Source organism: Cibotium barometz, chromosome 34 (assembly GCF_041138505.1).
Source record: "Cibotium barometz isolate CiBa-2024 chromosome 34, ASM4113850v1, whole genome shotgun sequence".
In the NCBI taxonomy this organism is placed as follows: Eukaryota; Viridiplantae; Streptophyta; class Polypodiopsida; order Cyatheales; family Cibotiaceae; genus Cibotium; species Cibotium barometz.
Window position 1 is genome coordinate 41,639,580 of NC_141079.1, and position 20,838 is coordinate 41,660,417.

The 20,838-nt window shown below is 39.5% G+C and overlaps 1 protein-coding gene across 1 annotated transcript; it reads right to left on the bottom strand.

The window, feature by feature from the left end:
• Nucleotides 1-14,005: 14,005 nt before the first annotated feature.
• LOC147619034 (uncharacterized) lies at nt 14,006-15,799 on the bottom strand. The gene is made up of 4 exons (XM_086774524.1): nt 15,532-15,799; nt 15,122-15,264; nt 14,568-14,714; nt 14,006-14,393 (listed from the first exon to the last, which is right to left on the bottom strand). Exons 1-4 carry the CDS (start codon nt 15,725-15,727, stop codon nt 14,301-14,303), a joined length of 579 nt encoding a protein of 192 aa, XP_086630650.1. The 5' UTR covers nt 15,728-15,799; the 3' UTR covers nt 14,006-14,300.
• Nucleotides 15,800-20,838: the final 5,039 nt, after the last annotated feature.

Sequence of the window (20,838 nt, forward strand, 5' to 3'; positions counted from 1 at the left end):
GAATCATTGTCCTTTGGATTGTTTTTCATGGCATTACTTGATATACCTAAGCCTTTGCATGTATCCATCCCTTTCACCACATTACTGGATTTACCTATTTTTTCTCTTTCCTTGTAAATATGCTTTCTGGAGATTCATTTGTATATAAATGCACCAAAAAATCATGCATATTATCAAAATCTTGTGCACATAGTTCAGCAAAACTCGTGTCTATATTTGCATCTAGTTTCAAAAGAACTAGACGCGATTATAGACGCCCACGTACCTTGCGTGTCTATAAGAGCATCTAGTGTCAAAGGAACTAGACGCATTTATAGATGCAAGTATAGATGTGATTATAGACGCCCCTGTAACTTACGCATCTATGCAGCGCGTCTATGCTTGCTTTATGTTATTGTGCAATTGCATGCTCTTAAGGCTCAAAGAAAGAAGAAGCATTAGTAGTGGCGTCTTGCAAGAAAAACTAGCCTACTAGTGTGAACCCATATTTTTAGTTAGTAGACTCGAGCCTTATCCATTGGACTACATAACCATGATGAGGTATAATGGATCTAACTGAGAAAAAGTGACCTCGTGTAACTACCGAAGAATATGTGTAAGAACATAAACTAACTTTTCCCAAAGCATAACATTAATTTCTCTCAACATGCCCACTTCAAAAGATATATGCTACCCCAAAGATCTTCATGGTTTGAATATCCTCCCAAATAGTGCTAAAATTTTTTAACAAGCGAGAACAAGTTGACAAAGTCCCCAGGTTCTGGGCAAAGGATCCACACAGAGCCATCGTGGCAAGTGTGTTGGCAATGGTGTTTTGACAACGTGGGTCATGGAAATACAAAAAAAAAGGTCATAAGTTTGTTGGCATTAGTAATGCATGAGAGGATGGAGGGTTTTAGAAATTCCCAAAAGTTGGTGGATAACTAATTGTGAATCCCCTTTAACAGGAACCAATGATGCCCCAAATTTTCTCAATTCACTCAACCCAATCAACAAAGCATGATATTTAGCCATATTGTTACTGAAAATTTCCCCAAACTAACCCCTAGAAGACTAATGCACCCATCAAGATTATGTATAATAATGCCACATGATCCAAGCTTTGTAGACCCTCTACTAGCTCCATCAAACCACATAGTCCACCTATCTACTACCTCCTTAGTCTTCTCGTTGGTCGAACTATGGAACAAAATCTTTCTCTGTACCCGTAGTAGAAGCAGGTTTTGTTGAAGCTTCTAGTGGCAAAGTACCCATAGAAGCTGCCTCATCTGCAATACAAAGGAGAAAAGGAATTCAAAAGCATAGTGAGAAGATAAATCAAATCCAATGTGGCTTGATTTTATCAATGCTGGTTTTAGGGGGAAACCATGTCCCATCCAATTATTCTAATTGGACCCTATTATTTGGTTTCACCTTGACTATATGATAAGGACTTGACCATACATGATTAAGCTTTCCTGGGAACAACTCATAGCGGGCATCAAAAAGTAATACTAATTTGTGCTTCTCAAACTCATAAGATTTGCCTTTTCTAGCTCGTTCTTTTGTTTGTCACTTTTTGGAATTCTCTTGATATAAGTAAGCTCTCAACCTCCAGTCATCTAAATGATTCAAAGTGTTTAATCTATCTTGCAAAAGGGAGGTTATGCTCATGAAAAAATCTTATGCTCAACAATTCATGCTCAATAAGAAGTACACATTCTTGTCCATAAACTAATGAAAAAGGTGTAAAGCCAATAGCCTCATTATATGTAGTGTTATAAGCCCAAAAAGTAGCACATAACTTATCATCCTAATCATGCTTGTGTGATACAATGGTTTTTCTTAAGATAGCGGTTGATGTCTTATTAGTGCTTTCAACTTGCACATTGGTAGAAGGTTTGTATGATGTAGTTTTGTCATGATGATGAATATTTAAAAATAAGTGAGACCTTCAATAACTACATTTAGAAAATGTTTTCCCTATCAGATACAAGTTAGGTTGTATCTCCAAAACAACAAATGATTTGCTCCATCAAGAAATTAGCAATGGTTTGTGCATCATTGTTTCTAGCAGCTCGTGCCTTAAATCATTTGGTGAAGTAATCAGTGGCTACTATGATGTAGTTGTTTTGCTGCCTAGATGTAGGTGCTATGGATCCCACATAATCTATCCCCCATTTTTCAAATGGTAAAGTGAACATTATAGGAATATTAGGACTAAGATATTTTTTTAAAAGGTAAAGGGACCATAATAGGGATATTAGGTCTAAGATAAGTTTCAAGACGTGTAGCCCATTAATCACTCATGAGAATCCTTAAAGATAGTAGACCACCAATAACTTACCCTTAGAATCTTGATTGCAATGAGTTTCCCAACAAAATGTTTCCCATAAGCTGAATCATGACATTCCCCATAATTTTTAGAGTTGTTGTTTTCTTAAATATAAAAAAATTAGCAATCAAATCTATGATAATCATTTTTGGATTTGCATTAATTCCTAATTTCAAATCTGTTAATCCACATTATCCCTTGGTTTTCTTGAATTTCTTGAAGATCTTTTAACTTCTTGAATTTTTTAAAATTTTTAGGTTTTCTTGATTTTAGGATTAAGATTTGTAAAGATTTTAACAAGTTTTTATTGAATTTATTACATTATCCTAATTAGAGAGCTTATATTTCTATTTATTAATCCATTAAACCTCTATCTCTATCCTACTTTCCCAAATCTTCGATTCTGGGAACAAATTTGCAAGATGTTTGGTTATTGAAACAATTTTGTAAAAATTTCATTGTAGTTTTCAAATGAAAAGACTTGTGCAAACTATGCAGATTATTATCGTTCATTTTCATATTACTGTACAAAGTTTAGGTAAAGTACAATTAGCTGTGCAAAAAATTAAGGTTGTGTAAAGAATAACAGATTTCTGTGAGCAGAGTACTCAAATTTTTGTTGCAAAGTTACAGTGTTGTATTGAGTGCAAATTCATTGCATTTAAAAAAAAAAAAAAAGATTTGATGTAAAAGCTTCGTGCAATTTCAAGAAGTATACAAATACAGTTTACTATGCAGAATTTTTTTTTTAAAAGTTAATAATACAGAGCACAATCCTGTTTCAGATCTATAATACAAAACATAGCAATTTACAGATTATGCAAGGTTATTTGTGCTTAAACCAAATCTTGCTACAAAACAAAAGAGTAAGAAATTCTTGATTAAATATCTCTAATCTTGATACTTTCTTATAAAGCAGTTAGACAAAGATTACAAATCTCTTGGAATAGTACAAGTCTACCAGATTAGTAGAAATCTTAATGTATTACAAGTAAAAGAAGCAAGAAAAGTATTGAGAAAACATTAATTACAAGCACATACTCTAGATTACAATATTTTAACACATTTTTATCAAATTATGTATAGCATGCTATTACAGATCTGAGCAAGAGTAAATTACAAAGAGCATATTGATGAATAGTTGATATAAAAGTGTATAAGCTTTAAAACTTCAAGTACAAAAATTCAAAAAAGTTTATTGATTAACAGCTTCTTTGCAAGTATAACCTTGCTAAGAATTGAAACCAATTGACTGGAGTGAGCTAGTGTACCCCATACACTACAAGGCTCTCCTAACTTGCATACAAGGTTTCTTGAGTGTGTGAACCTTCAAGAAAGACATCAGATTACTCAAGATGAGCAAGAGATGCTACTTTCTTACGTATCCAGACTCTAATGCATTATGATCACATGGGGATTTCAGCCCTCTTTCAACCTGCTAAAATTCTTTACAACTAACAAACAATGGGAAGTCTTCTCTTCCTTTGCTTGCTTGTTATCTTAAAGAGCAACATTTGTTACCATTCAATGACAGGCAATTAAGCACAACATTAGGCCTAATATCAAGTTTCAAATTCATGCAACCTTTTTCACTAAGCTACAACATATCTTACACAGTCGCTTGCAACACCATTGGCATGCAAGAGGCACAAGCATCAAATAATTCTCTAAAGAGTGTAAGCAAGCACATGCATATACAGAATCAGTCACATGTAACCCTATAACTCAGTATAATAAACAAAGGCAGCAAAAGAAACAAATGCGGGGTTCTAGCCATCATTCAGACAAAGGCCTCTAGGCATCCTTGAACTAGCTTCCGCATCGAATGAATAGCTAAACAACAAGTAATAAGGTCACTGCCCAAGGTTAGCTTTTTGTTTCTACCAGAGACGATCCAGGATACTGTCAACATCACCCTGAGCTCTTACCAATCCAGAAAAGGCAAATGTGGTGAATTGCCCAATATACATGCCATTCTCATCCAAGTGGCCAACAGTGAGTAAGACAGGCCATTCTCATCCAAGTGAGACCGTGCAAGCATTCATAGCAAAATAGCAGCAACAGGCTCCGCCACCTCCTCAACAACAGCCAGCATCTTATGGCAGCTATGAGCAAAATAATGCTCCTCAGGCTTTGCCTCAGCAACAGAGATATACCCAACAACCTACTTACAGCCAGCAACAAGCAGACCAAGCCGCATTCTAACTGAGCATCGCCAGTAGCTTGAGCGAGGCTAAAAGCACATCATTGAGGGCATCGAATCCAAAGATCTGTCATTATGTGCAGTGTAGCAACACATTTAAAAAAGAAAAGGCACACAGAACTTGCAGCATCATTGCCCGATCCAAGTGGGCAGTTTGCTAAGCATTTCATACAAGATTTTAGATCGTTGCAAGTCGACAGGCTCCAAGTCCAAGTCTTATAGAAAACAGGCAATTTAATATTTTTTTTGTGTGTCGCAGCTGACGGAGTAAATCGCACCGTGAGAAAACAAGCAATCTTTTTGCGCTGATGATCGAGCAGATCGATGTTGTCTATAGCTAGTTTCTAGCTGTAGCATCTCAGCAAGCGTTTCATCTACAGATCACGAGCTCGCCTGCAGTGCCAAATCATCTACAGCACGTACCGTTGGTTCTCTACAACACATCTAGTCTAGTCTTCTACAGCACACCATTTGGAAACGCAGTAGAGACAAAAAGCAGAGACAGAGAGAGAGACCCCTTTTGTGCTTCCTTTAGCTCATCCCAGATGCCAACAGAAAGAAAGGAGTATGTAAGAGTTGTTTTAACATTTTGAGTTAGGGTTGAGCCTCCTTTTCACATTTTGGCTTCCACATTTTGGCCATTTTCTCTGCCCATTTACTTTTGTCCGGCCCACACTCTAGTGCTTTTGACCACTTACATTCCGTACTCTCCCTCACCCTTAACCTTTTTAAGCTTGTTCACATGTTGTGTGAGATTTTGGTGCATGCTAGATATTTTTGGGTGTTCACACGATAGTTTGGGCGTTCTTTCACATTGATCACATGTTACATGTGGGTAGTTCACATACATTGTGAGTGTTATTCACATGCTTGTGGATTCGTATGGGCATGTTCACATGTATTCGAGGCGGCTTGTTCACATGTTTTGAGCTTCATTGAGGTGGTTAGTGTGCCATGTGGTTCATTTGGTTTATTTTTAGGCATTCACGCTCACACTTTTGGCCATTTGGTTTTTTTTAAGGCATGCACGCATACACTTTTGTCCATTTGGTTTTTTTAAGGCATGCACGCATACACTTTTGTCCATTTGGTTTATTTTTGGGTGTTTACATGCACATTTTTGTCTATTTGAGCATATTGGAGATTTTTTCACACGCGGTTCACAGGCAGAGTAGAGATAGTAATGGATCCCCATGTCATCCCGCCAATGCCCGAAAGTGTGGAAATACCCCCAAATGTGCTCAAGAATGCGTCTTTACTCTCAAAAAACTCAGGAAACACACCACCCCTATTCACATGATAAGCCATGAGCCATCTTTAACATCAACATATATATACTCACCTATCTCATCATCCCTACATGATAAACATGCTATGACTATTCACAATCATGCTCACCCAGACTTGTATTCCCAACAAACCCATGCTAGCCATATGAACAGACTCCATGTGGGTGTCAGATGTATACATCAAAGTATCATCATCACGTATATCATCCAATACAACTTATTTCCAAGACTCTCTACATGCATTTCAATCATCTACTGTCAAGTATCAAACCATAAGAATCTAAAGGCTGCTCTTTTTAATATTTACGGCATTCATGAGCTTCTAGCTAAGGCTCTGATCCCCCTCGCAAGCATCATCAAATTTCCCCTCACAACGTGTTGCAACATGTAAGGGTCGCACAGTCGTTTTGCTCTATGGGCTCGGCAAGGTTGGAGACAACCATATAGGGCTGTCCCGAGCTAATGTGGGAATGTTGTGGGCTCTGTCCATGGCTATCCTACATGTGTTTTAAGCAGGGAAAGCTCTCCAATTCCGTTGAGGAACACTGCATTCAGCATATGATTTGTCACTATTATCATATTATACTAGAAGATTTAGGTGCATGCCAATGGAGTTTCCCTGGGCACCCACAAGGTTGTATCTGAAGGAGACTCCTTTTTGGTAATCTAACCAGAAAAAGGGGGGGGGGGGGAGGTAGCCCATCTTTTGGCCCCTAGTGTGGTGTACTATGCAGAGCTGTTTCTTTCTTTCTCTTCTCTGGCATGTTTTTGTGGTTGATCAGTATTCTTGATAGATAAGATTTCCGTATTACAATTGCCCTTCCGTTATAGATAGCACATAGGTTGGACACCATCATGGCCTTGAAGAAAGGGAGGCAAGGCCTCATAATCTGGCAGGCACAAATTAGTGAGAGTAAAAAAGAGAACATGAGCATGGACTGAGCTCCTTGGGAAGAGATTGATTCAAAGGACTTTTTGGGAAGTTTGCATCATATACGACAAGTGGGTGATAAGCATCTCTCTTTCTCTTTCTCGTGTGACTTTGTCTACTTGCTTTTGCTTTGCTTTCGCGCGCACTCTCACACGGTATCATCGCCAAAGGAATAATTCTTTTGCAAAGAATCTCCTCTTTGTAGTCGAAGTGTGTTGTTTTTATCTGTGTCTTGATGATGTTCAGCCTTTTGCTGTTATGGGGCTGTGTGCAGCAGCATTTTGCTAGTTTTGAGCAAGGCTCTACATCAGCGTTTACTGATTCAAGGTTGTTTCATCAACGTTCTGTTGATCCATGGCTATTGCATCATTGCTTTCAGTAGGCTAAATCAGCATTTTGCCTTTTGGCTGCTAGACTGTGGGAAACTTCTATTGCATGAAACTTTTCCACACATGAGCGCTTGTCTTGCCTTTGGCAGCCCATTTATTGGCTCGTTTTTGCTTGGCACTTGAGTACTTTACCATGAGATCGAGGTGTTGAGATCATTGCGGAACCGTCAAAGCTTGATGGCTTGAATGACTCCATATGGAAGCTGAAGGCACGTACCGTTCTTATGGCCCATAACCTACTCACTTTTCTCTCTCCAGAGCATGTGGTTATGCCCAACATCACCACTGAAGGTGTTACAAAGGCCAATGTGGCGGCGTGGCAACTTGCAAATAGACTGGTCTACTCTTTTCCTTATTTTGAATTATCAGGATTTGGGTTCTCTTGGATGTTTGGACGACGGCGGGCGGAGACTGCCCATCATGTGTGGAATATTTTGGCATCCTTGTACGTGAGGGAAAGACTCCTGGGTAAATACTTGCACTGGAGGCTCAGCTTATCAACGTCAGGTATTTACACTACCCTTCTTTGGCGACTTTTCTTACCAAGATGAAGGGCCTCGGGATGAGCTTTCTGGGTGTGGGAAGTCTCTTTACTCTTTAGAGATGGCTAATGACTAGTTCTCTTTTATCCAAGTTGCCAAAATGGTTTTATGTGGGTGATCCAGAACTTCAAGGCCGAGATTGAAGGTTTGTACTACGAAGATAGCATATGGGTTGGAACATGATCAGGGCTTTGAAGAAGAAAGGGGGGCAAGGCCTCATTATATGGCCAACACAAACTAGTGAGTTAAAAAAAGAGATCATGGGCATGGAGTGAGCTCCTTGGGTTGTAGAGACTGATTCAAAGGGTGGTTTTGGAGAAGCTTGCATCATACACGACAAGTGGGTGGTAAGCATATCTCATTCTTTTTCTTGTATGCCTTGTTTCATCTCTACACCATCTTAGTCTTTGATGCTTTTTGGAATGGTGTTCCGGTTGCATGGGTTATCACATCGTCTTGTCGAGGCGATGATACCAAGCAATGGATGACCGCGCTTAGAAATCACATTCAAGACTTTAATAGATCATGGGAAGTAAATGCCTTTATGGTGGTTGACAATGTGGAAGCAGAAATCCAAGCTTTATAGTAAGTTTGTATTCCGCACAGTTAATAAGCTCTAAAACATCAAAATATCGATGTGTCAACTATAACCATTCATGTCCAAAGTGTACCACCTTACCATGCATCCACCCCCCTCTTCTCTCTCTTGTTTTGTCTATGCTTCCGTCTCTACATATTCCAACCAGGAGGCAATGGCATAAGCTTGCTAGAATTATAAGGGTGAAGGTTAGAGTGCCTGAAGCAAGTGTAGTTTAGCTGAGTAAGGAGACTGATGTATTACCTGTAATGGATGTTTAGATCCATGGCAGAAAGATAAGCAAGGTTTACATTGATGGAGGAGCTTAGGTGTGTGTGATTACTGAGCTTAGGTGTGTGTGATTACTCTCTATATGCATTTCAATCATCTACTGTCAAGCATCAAACCATAAGAATCTAAAGGCTGCCTAAAGCTACTCTTTTTAATACCTACAGCATTCGTGAGCTTCTAGCTAAGGCTGTGATCCCCCTCGCAAACATCATCAAATTTCCCCTCACAACGTGTTGCCACATGTAAGGGTCGCACAGTCAATTTGCTCTATGGGCTCGGCAAGGTTGGAGACAACCATATAGGGCTGTCCCGAGCTAATGTGGGAATGTTGTGGGCTCTGTCGTCCATGGCTATCCTACATGTGTTTTAAGCAGGGAAAGCTCTCCAATTCCGTTGAGGAACACTACATTCAGCATATGATTTGTCACTATTATCATATTATACTAGAAGATTTAGGTGCATGCCAATGGAGTCTCCCTGGGCACCTACAAGGTTGTATCTGAAGGAGACTCCTTTTTGGTAATCTAACCAGAAAAAGGGGGGGTAGCCCATCTTTTGGCCCCTAGTGTGGTGTACTATGCAGAGCTGTTTCTTTCTTTCTCTTCTCTGGCATGTTTATGTGTTTGATCAATATTCTTGATAGATAAGATTTTCGTATTACAATTGCCCTTCCGTTACAGATAGCACATAGGTTGGACACCATCATGGCCTTGAGTGAAGAAAGGGAGGCAAGGCCTCATAATAATCTGGCGGGCACAAATTAGTGAGTAAAAAAGAGAACATGAGCATGTCCTTGGGAAGAGATTGATTCAAAGGACTTTTTGGGGAAGTTTGCATCATATACGACAAGTGGGTGATAAGCATCTCTCTTTCATGGCCTTGAAGAAAGGGAGGCAAGGCCTCATAATCTGGCGGGCACAAATTAGTGAGTAAAAGAGAGAACATGAGCATGTCCTTGGGAAGAGATTGATTCAAAGGACTTTTTGGGGAAGTTTGCATCATATACGACAAGTGGGTGATAAGCATCTCTCTTTCTCTTTCTCGTGTGACTTTGTCTGCTTGCTTTTGCTTTGCTTTTGCGCGCACTCTCACATGGCATCATCACCAAAGGAATAATTCTTTTGCAAAGAATCTCCTCTTTGTAGCATTTTTAGTCGAAGTGTGTTGTTTTTATCCGTGTCTTGATGATGTTCAGCCTTTTGCATCAGTGTTTTGCTGTTATGGGGCTGTGTGCATCAGCATTTTGCTAGTTTTGAGCAAGCTACATCAGCGTTTACTGATTCAAGGTTGTTTCATCAACGTTCTGTTGATCCATGGCTATTGCATCATTGCTTTCAGCAGGCTAAATCAGCATTTTGCCTTTTGGCTGCTAGACTGTGGGAAACTTCTATTGCATGAAACTTTTCCACACATGGGCGCTTGTCTTGCCTTTGGCAGACCGTTTATTGGCTCGTTTTTGCTTGGCACTTGAGTACTTTACCATGAGATCGAGGTGTTGAGATCATTGCGGAACCGTCAAAGCTTGATGGCTTGAATGACTCCATATGGAAGCTGAAGGCACGTACCACTCTTATGGCCCATAACCTACTCACTTTTCTCTCTCCAGAGCATGTGGTAATGCCCAACATCACCACTGAAGGTGTTACAAAGGCCAATGTGGCAGCGTGGCAACTTGCCAATAGACTGGTCTACTCTTTTCCTTATTTTGAATTATCAAGATTTGGGTTCTCTTGGATGTTTGGACGGCGGTGGAGACTGCCCATCATGTGTGGAATATTTTGGCATCCTTGTACGTGAGGGGAAGACTCTTGGGTGAATACTTGCACTGGAGGCTCAGCTTATCAACGTCAAGTATTTACACTACCCTTCTTTGGCGACTTTTCTTACCAAGATGAAGGGCCTCGGGATGAGCTTTCCGGGTGTGGGAAGTCTCTTTACTCTTTAGAGATGGCTAATGACCATTTCTCTTTTATCCAAGTTGCCAAAATGGTTTTATGTGGGTGATCCAGAACTTCAAGGCCGAGATTGAAGGTTTGTACTACGAAGATAGCATATGGGTTGGAACATGATCAGGGCTTTGAAGAAGAAAGGGGGGCAAGGTCTCATTATATGGCCAACACAAACTAGTGAGTTAAAAAAAGAGATCATGGGCATGGAGTGAGCTCCTTGGGTTGTAGAGACTGATTCAAAGGGGGGTTTTGGAGAAGCTTACATCATACACGACAAGTGGGTGGTAAGCATATCTCGTTCTTTTTCTTGTATGCCTTTGTCTGCTTGCTTAGGCTATATGAGTGTTGGTTGCTCTTTTACTGCTAGGTGACTAGTTGTTCTATTGCATGAAACTTCTCCACACATTAGCCCTTGTGTTTTGGCATCCCCTTCAGGTTAGCTGAGGATAGATCCCAAGCCCCTCCCGTTGTCGGACCAAAATTTGTAAGCATGTGGGGGGGGGACCCACCCTCACATGCTTGCAAAGTTTCGCCCCCATTGGAGCATGTTTGGGTACAATAAAATGGGGAAGAGCAAGATTTTCTATGGCCTCTCAAGCACCAAAAGACTTGAGAAATCTGCACTGGCCGCTAATTGGTAACTCAAACATGCTCCGATGGGGACCAAAATTTGCAAGCATGTGGGCGTTAGTCCCTCCCACATGCTTGAAAAGTTTGGTCACCATCGAAGCATGTTTGGGTATGATCGTATAAGGAAGAGCCGGATTTTCCATGGCCTCTCAAGCACTAAGAGACTTGAAAAATCCGTACTAGGCGTTATTTTCTAGCCCAAACATGCTCCGATGTGGTGACCAAACATTGCAAGCATGTGGGGGAGACCCACCCCCACATGCTCACAAATTTTCATCCCCATTGGAATACTCAATAATGAAAAAATGCATAATGATATAAACATCAATACATCAAAATGTGAGCTAGCCCAACTACTCTGGGTTTAGCCACTAACTCAATAGATCAAGGCATAATGAAAATAAGCTACCCTAGCTAGCCTGAGGTTAGTAGTCACTGCCAATAAATCTAAGTACAATGTAGGTGAGCTAACCTAACTAGTCTGAGTTTAGTCACTATCAACAACAAGAACCCAATTAGTATCGTCATCTCTGATTGGTGGTCGGCGTGTGTGTCGAGGCTGTTGTGCACGTCAAGGAGGATCTATCGGCTATAGGGGTTGTCGAATATTTGCGGGGAGGTCTACCTCAAAGGCAGAAACATAAGCTGGTGCTGGTGTACTTGGGAACTCACGAGTCCCATAAGCTGCTATATCCCTCTCTCTCTCTCTCTCTCTCTATGTCGTGCTACTACAAGACGTCTCTATCTGTAAACCCTCTGTAATTGGCAATGATACGCACTTGCCACTCTGCGCGTGTATGCTCCTCTACTGTAAGGACATGCTGCACATGAGAAGCAGCATTGCTGCCAGCACCATCACCCGAGGTGCCACTAGGACCAGCACCACCCACACGCTATTATGTTGTGAGCTAGCTCTTGTTGTGATGAAGGACTCTCTGGTATACATCAAACTTGTGTGCACTCCACTCAATCTCTGGAGGCACCTCAGGCTCCTGATCTCTATCATCGGTAGTGTCGAGTCCTAACTCAATAGTTGAGGTAAAATCAAGTGGCATGCCAGTCCTAGCATCTACTTGAGTGAAGCCTAGGTGAAGATCGTCAATGTCTAGAACTCTGTATGTCACTAGGTCGACACGTGCTTGGCAAGAGAGACATGTCGAGAAGCATAATAGCTCTTGGGTGATGCAAGATAACTAGAAAAACTCTTGGGTGAGCATATCCACCAGTACTCTCAATGTTCTCGAGGCATTGAAGCACTCATAATGGAGTACCACATGCACTCAAGGGAGTACCACCATAGCCATGAAAGTTTGGAGTTCGAAGAAGTATGATTTGATTAGTCAGAATGATTAGATGTCCCTAATTACAATTTGTTCACTTGTATACTTGCCCACCTTTTTACACTTGTTAATGTCCCCATACTTGCCCGTTCATATCCATGCCCATGGGTTTCCCTTATGTTCAAAATCAAGCCCGGCCCTTCATTACACATACCTATTATGTCCATGACATCACCCTAGAGGAAATACACATATACACATATAAGAGCTATAGAGATCTTAACGCTTGCTCTAGAGGAGATACACGTACATGGTTCTTATGCCTTCCCAATTCGGAGGCCTATATATATATAGAAAGAGAGAGAGAGAGAGGATGGTGATGTTGATATATTTATAGTCTCAACACAAGCTAGCAGATCGGTTACGGCCCATGATGAGATATTTATATTCACAGCACAAGCCATCACAACATGTACGGCCCATGAAACTCCACCATTGGAGTGAGTGCGTGAGAGCGCAAAGGGGGGAATTGAGCTAGGATCTCTAATCTTAAGAGTCTAATGTGTAAACCATTACGCCAACATGAGAGAGAGAGAGAGAGAGAGAGAGAGAGAGAGAGAGAGATTTGGAAATGGATGCATGAGACTCAACTCTTGCAAATTGTAGACACATGAGGTGCAGTTGTGGTTGACTTATACTTTGTCATAAACAGGTGAGGCTACTCCTACATATTATCCTATCTAAGGGATATAGGGTCAAAAGAGGGTGCCATGTGGCATTTCTCTCCTCTTATATATATGGATAGATTAAGAACAACTAAATGGCACCTCTTTCCCTCTTATATATGGATACACTTTTAGGTCTCATACATTATGGTCACTCTATAACTTTGTTAATACGTATTAAGTTTCTTTGAGAAGGGTTTGATTTGGGTAACATACAGTGCTTGTAAATATTTGAAGGAAAAATGAACCTTTGCCGAGTCAATGCATATTCAACGAGGATGAATAAATGATACAATGGAAAGATACATATATATGCACTCACAAACAAGTCGCTAAACCAGTAAGTGCAAACTTCTACTCATCGATTTGGCTTAGATTACGTTACTGACTTTAGGAAAACTTTAATCACAAGGCGTGAAATGCCATTCCTTGACATCTTATCACAATAATAGTATATTAAATTCTTGTTAGCTTGCGTCATAAAGTGCTTGGTTGTAAAGTCTATTGGAACTCCATACTATGCTTGTACAACTCCTTCCAAAGCAAAGCGAAATATTTTTTCATTTGAGATGATCCAATTTGATTCTTTACAATGTTTTTTACAGTTGAAATGGTTCAACCAAAAACATTTTTCATGTATTGCAAGATACATATTAGATGCATTCACAAAGCTATGATGAATATTTTAATAATGAAATTGCTTATGTATATTTGTTTCTTGACATATTCATTTCATTTGTAAAGTTTTGTACATGAAATGAATCAAATGGTAAACACGTGGATAAGTATGTAGAGGCGATATTAGATCCGCATAAGGGGCTAAGTTGTTCATAAAACAATTGTTGCGTGAAAGAACGGTTAGTTAAATTCAAAATCTGCAGAAAATTGAGATGAATGATGTTTGCATGAACATGACTATAGAGGTGATTTTTATTTCAAGGTCGTCTCGCTGAGAATGCCGGGTTATGACCTGTTGATAAATTTCACTCCCATGCAATGCATGTAAAAATTACACATAGCAAAAGACAAGATCTTCACAGACAAGAAAAAATGCAAACAATAGGGAGTTTTGAAATTTTTTTTACTCGTGTCCCTATGTCCTTCACCAATGCTTCATCCCTCTTCTTTTTCTTCTCCTCCAACACATGCGTTCTTGCGCCTTCCTTTCTAAATACTTACTTTACTTTGTCTCCTTATTCTTCTTTACCTCCTTATTCTTCTTTACCTCCTTCGGTGTAGGTACTACAGGATGAGGATGTGCAATAGCAGGCACCTGAGTGACCAAACAAATAAGCGATTAAAGTACCTCAGCAAGCTACTCATGCACGTCACCCATGGATTAACAAGCAAGACGTGCACAGTTGTAGACTTGGAATGCACAAAAGCAAACAACTAGGTCACATATCCTTTCATAATTATTTTACATGAAAAGCAACAAGATCCGTACATTCTTGGAGCACTCTGCGGAGTGCCCACCATGATTCTTGGGCATCATTCCTTGCTTGGCTAGCATCTCCACAATTTGCTTCTCCACCTGAGCCTTTACCGCTTTATGGATGGCTTTGTTCATGTCGACCTTGATTTTTGCTGGCATCTACCATTTGAAAATTTCGTTGCTTTACTCAATATCATTTACATCTACATGTATATATATATATATATATATATATGTATGTGTGTATGTGTATGTATGTATATGTGTATGTGTATATATATGTATGTATGTATGTATATGTATATGTGTATATATCTATATATATATATATATATATATATATATATATATATATATATGCATGTTTATGTATATGTATATATATGGATGCATGTAAAGTATGTATGTCAAAGAGTCACTGCCTATTATTAACTTAATTTTTTTTTCAAACCAAAACCAAAGTGAGTTCATATTAATAAGATTTAGTTACAAAAGTGGAAATATAGCCTGTACTAAGAAAGGCAGAAGTCATAATAACGGAAGGGCAGGCACAGATGACAGTTTACCTCATGTATAGCGCGTAGCATGTGCGTTTGAACTATATTCCCGACACGGTCACGAAGCTTTTGAATGTCTGCTTTTTTGCAACCCTTGTTGAGAAGACCCTTAACAGAACGTTCAATGCCTCGAAGCTCCTTCATCAATCTTTCTGCAGCAACAACACGAAGCAGAAATAAACATGATGACAACTTCAAACTTCAAGCGGAAATCCACACAGCACACGCAGTCAGCCGGATATACACAAGCACATACACTACATACATTTACATCCTTTAACAATCGCACACGCGCGCGCACACACACATTCAACAATTTTGTGCAGCTACACTATGAAGTCCAAATCAGCAAAATGACAATGTCAAACTCACAGACAGACACACACACACACACAACACTACAGTAAACCGTTCCTTACCTAGAGATTCAGGATCCATTGCGCCTGCCTTGATTTCCTTCACATTCCGCAGGAGGTTTCCAAGCTCTCTGCTAAACTGCCGCAGCTCAGGTTGCAGGTCTTCACTCCACCATTTCCAATCCTTCTTGCTCATCTTGCTGATCAGATTTAGAATATGCGGTAACAGAGTCACTGTGAGGGTTACAAGAGCATCCATGCTCGCGCGCTCTCTCTCTCACACACAAACACACCCACACTAAATATTATCCTAAAAACGTCTTCACTCGAAACTCTTGGAAGTTTCCAACGCTAACTAAAACGTCTTGACTCGAAACTCTTGGAATCACACCAACACTAAATATTATCAAATAGACACCTCTTAAAACGTCTTTACTCGAAACTCTTGGAAGTTTAAAAATAAATAATTAAAAAATATAAGATGAGCTGCCATAAAAAGAAATGAAAAGAAAGAAAGTATTAATATTAGTTTATTAAAAAAAGAGAGGAAGAAAGAAAAAGGACGTAACTAAATAACTAAACAGAAAAAAATAAAAAGAAAGTAATTAAATAACTAAATGAAAAGAGAGAGAGAGAGAGAGAGAGAGAGAGAGAGATGGGACATAAATAATTGATAACACTCAATAAATCCCCCTTCCTTCCAATGATAAAATACCCTTGAGAGTTCCCCTAAAGAAAAATATGAAACCAAACACTAAGGCCTTTGCCTATGGTGGCAGGCCAAAAGGAGTATTTGTGGAGCATGCTCAAGGTAAAAAAACATTAGCATTTTCCCTATGCATGAAAAGAAGGAGAGTTTTTTGTTTGTGGGAAGGTGGAGTACATCCATGGGATCACATCATGGGGTCCTATGTTGTGAGCCAATGGAGAAGGAGAGTTTTTTCTTCACTCGTTTTCCTTTCCAAAATTGAAGGTCTTGAACTAGTGGAGTCCCAATGCTAAAAAAAAACATATTTTTCAACCAATCAAAATAAGGACAAATCTTAAATCTATTCGGTTTTTGTTTTGAAATCTCTATACTATGCCAATTTTATAACTAAAATATATGAAAAATCGTTTCTTAAAATAAGGGTTACTTAAAATCTCAATCGATGTTTCTTAATTTTGGCTACTACAAATACACTAGAATGCCGTATTTTCTGAGCCCTGAACTCGACTCGTTTTCCTTTCCAAAATTGAAGCTTCAATGAGAGCCAGTTTTTTTTGGGGACCAATACACACATACATACATAAATACATATGTATGTATGTATGTATGTATTAATAAAAAAGCATTACATCATATCAGACTTACAACAACTAATTTATCCTTCAAGCTCTATTAAGCAAGTTACAAATGAGATCCCATCTATCATCCTCAAACACAAAAGAGGACTTCTCATAAGATATCTCCCATCCTACTGATGCACAATCTGTCCACAAGATTGTAGGATAGCTAAGGAGAAAAATGTAGATCTTTGGGTTGATGGGCATCTCTATCCAGTTGACCCTCCATTAAGAGCAAACCCTCCTTTTCGTAATTTATCATCTTTTATGCAATTTGTTGGTGAAGGAGAGCTTGGCTTGTTAGGATACTGCAGAAGATTGACTACAAGTGGAGCTTGGCAAACCCATATTCTCCAATCTCAATTGCAAGCATCACAATTCAGCCTTTTACAATGTCAAGAAGGATTTAAAACATCATCAGATAAAATGAAAGAGATCCTCACAGAGAATGTGGAGAAGGATGCAAAGATTCAAAGGCTAGAGGAACTTATCAAACGACTCAAAGCAACGCCAAATGGTACTCGTGAACGCAAAAAGACATTGGCTGGTATAGAATCTCTTGCATTTAAAGGTGGAGCACAGAAGAAAAGGATTCGTACAACAAAGTAAGTAACATAAACTTTCATTATGCACTCAATGATTTAAATAAAATAGTCATGATTTGTGTTCTGCCAGAAATTTTCTGCAAGAGGTGTGTGGTTCTAATGAAGAGGGATGGAAGGATTTGGTCAAAGCCATTCTGAATACCAAGGATATTTTCTCAATTGTTACTGACCCCTCATCATCCTGAAATATGCCAAGCTGTTGTCAGCAATGTAGTGAGCAAGATTACCACCTCCATCGATTCTTCATTAATTCAGTTGACATGCTTGTGATGCGGCTGGAATCAGCATGCTTGTGATGCGGCTGGAATCAGCATGAAAGGGTACCAAGCAATTCGTCAGGTTATAAAAGATGCATTTCTAAGACAAAGAATCACTGGCACTTTATTTTCTACACTCAAGGTGATTCACAATGTCAAGCGTATCAATAATGATGATGTGCAGTGAGCTATAGGACAGTTTTATCACATTGAGGACACACTAACAGTAGACACAGGGTCGAGCAGAAAGAAAATCAAGACAACAAGTACAGAATTTCACTATGATGTTTACAATAACATCTTTGTTCATATTGAGAGACCACACCCTTTCACACCAAAGCATTTGAGAGTGCAGTGGAAAACCAAACCCTGGCGTGGGCTGAGTGTGGGAAAGGTTTGCCTTAATTTAACTTTTGGCCGGTTAAAAATCCAAAGGGTTGGTTCAAATTTAATCAAGAATGAATGAAAACTGGTAGAAAAGATTTGCTCAAAAATGGAGGAGCTACGGAGGGTGAAATGGTGGAGGGTGCAAACCACAAAAAGTCCTTTTTGTTGTATATATATATATTCTTTTTGTCTGTGTAGTGCTACAGGCATGTGGGCAGTAGGGGGGGGGGTGGGAACGCCATGTGTTACTAGTGGCTGTGCTTCACAGCAATCACCTTTGGTGTGAGGGGCAGCGATCACCTTTGTTTGGCATGCTCAACGGGCGCCCACTGCTTTTGTGACCTTACCACCATAAAAAAACTCGTGGTGGCACAGAGAGGATGGGTTTGGCCTGTTCAAGGACTGCTGCACGACGGATTCAAAGCTTCTTTTTTCTTTTTCTTTTAAAAGGTTTCCTTCCCCCGGGTCACGTGCTGCTAAAGGAAACCTTTCATCTTGCAACTATTTTCTTATGATTTTCTTATGTTCCCTTTACCGACAAAGACAATTTTTCATTTGCTCTTAAAAAATTTAACGCTTTTCAAAAAAATTTGACCGGTGATTCGTGCTAAATCAAATTACCTCAATGGAATTTCACTTAGAGCTTGCAAAAACAAACCCTAAAATATAAAGGTCATGATAATTTTCTCAATGGTTTCTTTTTTGTATATTCCAAGAAAAACCTCACCAGAAGTCGGAGTGGGGTGTCTTGCCTAGAATTTTCTTTTGTGGTATTGTAAGTCCTCTTGATGAGACTCATTTTGTGGGATTGGTCCATACAAATTATTGGCCTCATCTATGTACATGATGACTTTGGTCTGAGGTTGCTGAACATTACTAAGCTCTAGTCATTTAGGCACATGGTTACTCGGGTGGTGGTTTGAAACAAAGAGTACTCCCCTGTGAGGAGAGTAGATGCTCAATAAAGCTCTTATTGTGAAGATAATAGGCTCTAAAGACCCTTGTTCATCATTGATTTTCATTCTATTAACAAGAGCTGTATTTTTTGTACTGTTGAGATCAAGGGACTTACCTCCTTGAGCTGGGAGTTGCTTGGTTGGCAATGGATTGCTTGTGATGTCCTTTGTTTAGCAACGTTGGCAATTGAAATGTTTTGGCCGCATGTATACGCTTTGTTGCCTAGATCAATACATGTTACTTTGGTGGAGTCCTTTTCTGAGCCTGAGGGTTGGCCTTGAATTATTGTGGTACTGCTTTTAGGAGAGCTTTGTTCTTCATTTTGTATTCCAATTGAATATTTAAGTCCTTGCAGTTTGTCTTCTAGGGGCAGCATATAGATTGCTCCCTCTTTGTCCTTGTAGGCCACTTTGGCTTTTGGTGGGTCTTTGTATGACTCCCCTTCTATCGACTTTTCCACTATGATTAGTTAGCTGTTTATCGGAGCTTGATCCAATAATTAACTCTTCTATCTACAAAGATCAAGTCTTGGAATTTGTTATGATCATAATGGCACAACAGTATCTTTTTAGGCTTCTCTTTCATCTTTGTCGGTGCTATAGTAGTCTGACTCACTTGTATCATTGCCCATGCTTGTTGATAGCATGGACTATTATAGTTCAAAAGAAGTGTCATTTGCTCTTATTTTGGCCCTTGATTGTGTTCCTTTTACACTTTTCTATGCTAGGTTTTGCAGAACTTTGTTATGTATTATTGTGAAAAAGTGTGTGATGCAATGCTTTTCCACTTAATTTTGAGAAATTTGGCTAGCAAATTTAGCATCCGTATATCGTTTTTAGTGTCAGTGTGTGCAGTGTTGATGACAAATTTGAGGTCAAACAACCTTTTTTTTTGTGTCCTAATTGGATCGTATTAACAAACAATGGCCTATGTGCCTTGAATTAATTGTTTAATGTTCTCAATTTCAAAATTTTGGAGAATTCTTGCTTTTCTCAAGAACTTTCCCCTTTACATGATAGCCGGATATTCATAGTTTAGGTGCTTCAATGCTCAAGTTTGATCCATGCGTGGAAAGTTTGATCCTTGTGATCCCCTAGCATATTTTCACTTGTGCAATATTTCAATTGACGTTACCCATTTGCTCTGCTCGTTTTCAGCAGTACTCTTGCACTAGTTTGAAATGGCAACACTACCCTTTTTGGTCGTGGTTTGATGGATTTGAGCCCTTGGGTTTTGTGTGTTTCAAATTTTTAACTTCATTGTTCATGAAAAACTTACCTTTAGTGTATTTTTCATCGGTTGAAATTTAAAAATCCCGGCCAAATTCTGGGCTTGCCTAGAAGAAAAGGGATCAATTTTTACAAATTTAAGTTATAAAGCCAGAAAATTCACGAAAATTTAAGTTATAAAGCCAGAAAATTCATGAAAATTTTCCAATAAAACAGAGGTTTTTCCAACCTTTTCCATTGTTCCTCTGGCTGGGATTTCTCAATTGGTCCGAAAAGATTCTTTGACCTTTGATTCTCCACCCAAGGTGATATTACAAGAATTCAAATATGCAAATTGATTATCAGCCTCGCGTGGGATCACACCCCATCGTCTCAAAGCATTTGAGAGTGCAGTGGGAAACCAAACCCTGGCCTGGGCTGAGTGTGGGAAAGGATTGCCTTGGCCGAGTAAAAATCCAAAGGGCTGGTTCAAATTTAATCAAGAATGAATGAAAACTGGTAGAAAAGATTCGCTCAGAAATGGAGGAGCAGCTGGCCAATGGGATTCAATGCAAATGGTTTGGCCTGTTCAAGGGGCGCCGACTGCTGCACGACGGATTCAAAGCTTTT